Source organism: Propithecus coquereli, unplaced genomic scaffold, assembly GCF_000956105.1.
Source record: "Propithecus coquereli isolate 6110/MARCELLA unplaced genomic scaffold, Pcoq_1.0 Scaffold1558, whole genome shotgun sequence".
Lineage (NCBI taxonomy): Eukaryota > Metazoa > Chordata > Mammalia > Primates > Indriidae > Propithecus > Propithecus coquereli.
The window spans coordinates 28,128-32,106 of NW_012140058.1; the positions used below are offsets into that span (position 1 = coordinate 28,128).

At 36.6% G+C, this 3,979-nt stretch overlaps 1 protein-coding gene across 1 annotated transcript; it reads right to left on the reverse strand.

The window, feature by feature from the left end:
* Positions 1-1,781: 1,781 nt before the first annotated feature.
* Positions 1,782-2,641, reverse strand: LOC105807308 (ATP synthase subunit gamma, mitochondrial-like). Its single transcript, XM_012640666.1, has one exon. The coding sequence runs from the start codon at positions 2,607-2,609 to the stop codon at positions 1,782-1,784; it is 828 nt and encodes a 275-aa protein (XP_012496120.1). The 5' UTR covers positions 2,610-2,641.
* Between the last annotated feature and the right edge of the window lie 1,338 nt (positions 2,642-3,979).

Consider the following 3,979-nt stretch of genomic DNA (forward strand, 5'->3'; position numbering starts at 1 on the left):
TTTTTTTTTTTTTTTTTTTTAATCTAAAACTTTTTCTTCTTTCTGAGACGATCTGGGAGCCAATGTCTCTGGTCATCCATCTTCTTTTCCCTAGAGCTACCATATATAAAGTCTGTCTCTTATCCTCTTTCAGTCTTTCCTTTCTTGTATTAATCCAACACCCTAATGTGACCTGTAGAGTGAATGTAGATTGGAATTTGAAGTCCCACTCCCCTAAAGCTGTAGGCTGTTCTGCTCTAATATTTGCAGTGATTTCTGTTTTAAAATGTAACGATTGTTTCTCTGTTCTTCTTGTATGTATACAATATGGTTAAAAATGATAATCATTAGACTCTATGTAATCCTACACTTCCTTTCTTCAGGTAAAAAACATTTTCTTTAGTATACATTCATAGTAGTGGAATTACTATGTCAAATGATGTGAATTTTAAACATTTTATTTGATTTACATTTTTTCATTTTCTTTCCCTTTTTAAAAGTTTAATAGATTTAGATGGTACAAGTTGAATTGTTACATGTATATATTGTATACTGGTAAAGTCTTCACTTTTACATTTTAAACATTTTAAAACATGGTTATTGAGGTATAATTTACATACCATAAAGTTCTCTTAAGAGTACAGTTCAATGACTTTTGTAGATTTACAGAGTCTGGCAAATATCACCTCAGTCCAAATATTAGTATTTATCATTTCAACGGCTATTATCAAATTATCCTTTAGTTATATTATACTAACTGATTCTCTCAGCACTGGGCTCTGATACTGCCTGTTTGTCCATATTGTCAAGGGAAGAAATATTACGTGGAATCTTTGCACATGTGAGAATTGAAAAGCAGTTTCATGATTTTATTTGGAACTTCTTTAAATCTTAATGAAATTACAGTAATTTTCTTTACTTAGAGCTATTTATACAATAGGGACATTACAGCTATTACTATGTTAGTAAAATTAGATCTTTCCTAAGAAAATTAGTATATGAAGTCTTCTGTATTATTTTCTCCAATACCATCTTTTTTCATCGTTTTATGTGTTTAATATATGTACAGGTTTATTGAAATATAATTCATGCACTTTGCCCATTTAAAGTGTACAATACAATGTTTTCTTAGTTTGTTCACAGATTGTGCAACCATCACCACAAACAATTTTAGAACATTTTAATCACCCAACAAGGAAGCCCCATAACAGTAAGTAATCATTCCCTCTTCCTCCTCTCTTCTTCACATATCCTCCTCATCGCTCCCACCCAGCCCCAGGTGATCATTTGTTTACTTTCAGTGTCTATGTATTTGTCTATCTTGGACACATTAAAAATATTCCTCCTATCTAACTGTAATTATATATCCTTTGACCAATATCTTCCCATCCCTCCATTCCCTGTAAACAGCCAAGCTTCTGGTAACCACCATTCAACTCTCCACTTCTATGAGTTCAACATTTTTAGATTCCACATGAGTGAGACAATACAGTATTTGTCTTTCTGTCTGGCTTATTTCACTTAACATAATGCTCTCCAGGTTCATTCATGTTGTTGCAAATGACTATATCTCTTTCTTTTTTATGGCTGAATACTACTCCATTGTGTGTATATGCCATATTTTCTTTATCCATTCATTTCTCTTTTTTCTTATTGTAAGATAATTTACAAATATCTTGCTGTCTTCAGTAATTCAAACAATGGAGCAACAGCTTCTTCTGACAAAACAGCGGTAAGTTAAAAACAAGTCAGCTGCCTGAATTTTCCTTCTTTACCTCTTGTGTGAGAATGGAGCTTGATTTTCATGAATCCAGAGCTGCAGCACCAGAGATAATTTCAATCAACTCTTTTGTGATGATGGCTTGGCGGGTGCAGTTGAATGTCTGAGTCAATTTATCAATCATCTCAGAAGCATTCTTGCTGGTGTTGTCCATGGCTGTCATCCTAGCACTCTGCTCACTGGTGGTAGATTCCTTCAAAGAGTAGTAGATGATGTTAGCCAGATTGTATTCTTGGCAATTTTGCAGCACGTCAGCATCAATATCACTGTAGATACTCATACTCGAAGCACTTGCAATGGTATTAAGGGAGAAGATGGGTTTCTCTTCTGTCTTATAGGAGATGACAGACCTGAACCGATTGAAGATGATAGAGACTTCATCAAACTCATATCCAGAGTGTAATAACTCAAGGGCAATGACTGACGCATCTCCAAAAGTAGGGGGCTTTCTTCCCACTTCTTTGAATGTCACCAGAAATTGGTCAGAATGAGTCCTGTGAAGTATGCCCCTGACTTTATTGCCAATTCCAACAATCATAATTTCTTTTCCAGCCACTGTGAATGTAGCCACCTCACTTTTCATCTGCTTAGCAACTGAGAAATGGATAGCACCACAGAGTCTTCTATCTGAGGACACACCTATAAGGAGGTGCTTCTTTTTCTCTTCAGGCACCTTAATATCAGCTTTTTCATATAGAACCAAAGATCCTATTCCGTACACTCGAGCTGGTTTCAGCTCCCTCTCAGCTCGGGCATATTTTGCTGCTGCTACCATTTTCATAGATTTGATAATTTTCTGGATGTTTTTGGTGGACTTTAGTCGCTTGGTAATATCTTTCAAAGTTGCCATATTTTGAACTTGGGCGGCCGCAAGGCCCAGGCCGAGACCCTGGCGACGCCTGCCTGAGACAGCATGGTGACAGCAGCTGTGCTGAAGGTCGGTCAGACAGGCATCCATTCATTTCTTGAGCGATATTTAAGTTGATTCCATATCTCAGATATTGTGACTAGTGCTGCAATAAACATGGGAGTGCAGATGTGTCTTTGACATACTGATTTCATTTCCCTTGGATATATACCCAGTCATGGAATTGCTCGGCTACTTGGAATCTTTTGTGGTTTCATACGAATTTTAGGATTGTGTTTTCTATTTCTGTGAAGAATGTCATTGGTATCTTGATAGAGATTGCATTGAATCTGTAGATCACATTGTGTAGTATAGATATTTTAACACTATTTCTTCTTCCAGTCCATGAACATAGGATTTCTTTTCACTTATTTGTGTATTCTTCAATTTCTTTCATCAGTGGTTTATAGTTTTCAGAGTAGAGATCGTTCACCTCTTGGTTAAATTTATTCCCAAGTAGGCTCGGTGTGGTGGTTCATGCCTGTAATCCCAGTATTTTGGGAGGCTGAGGCAGGAGAATCACTTGAGGCCAGGAGTTCAAGACCAGCCTGGGCAGCATAGTGAGACCATGTCTCTACAAAAATTAAGAAAAATTATCCAGGCATGATAGTGTGCACCTGTAGTCCCAGCTACTCAGGAGGCTGAGGAGGGAGGATTGCTTGAGCCTAGGAGTTTGAGGCTGCCTTGAACTATGATGGCACTACTGCACTCCAGCCTGGACAACAGAGCAAGACCCTGTCTCTAAAAAGAAGAAAAAAATTCATCCCTCAGTGTTTTATTTTTGTGTAGCTATTGTAAATGAGATTATTTGCTTGATTTTTTTCCAGCTGTTTCACTACTGGTGTACAGAAATGCTATGATTTTTGTAGATTGATTGTGTATCTTGCAACTTTACTGAATTTGTTCATAGAATCTAATAGTTTTTGGTGGAGTCTTCATACTTTTGTACATATATAAGCATGTTGTCTGCAAACAGAGCAATGTAAATTCTTCCTTTCCCATTTGGATGCCTTTTATATCTTCCTCCTGCCTAGTTGCTCTGGCTAGCACTATGGGGACTGGAAGTGGAAAAAGCGGGCATTTTTGTCTTGTTCCAGACCTTAGAGGAAAAGCTTGGAACATTTCCTCATTCAATATGATGTTAGCTGTGGATTTATCATATTTATGGCATTTATTGTTTTGAGGTACATTCTTTCTGTACATAATTTGTTGAGTTTTATCAGAGGGATGTTGAATTTTGTCAAATGCTATTCCTGCATCTATTGAAATGATCATATAGCTTTAGGCCTTTATTCTTTTTTTTTTTTTTTTTT

Bases quoted from the DNA above. Each gene is read 5' to 3' on its own strand.
- LOC105807308 (XM_012640666.1), bottom strand. From the start codon at position 2,609: ATGGCAACTTTGAAAGATATTACCAAGCGACTAAAGTCCACCAAAAAC.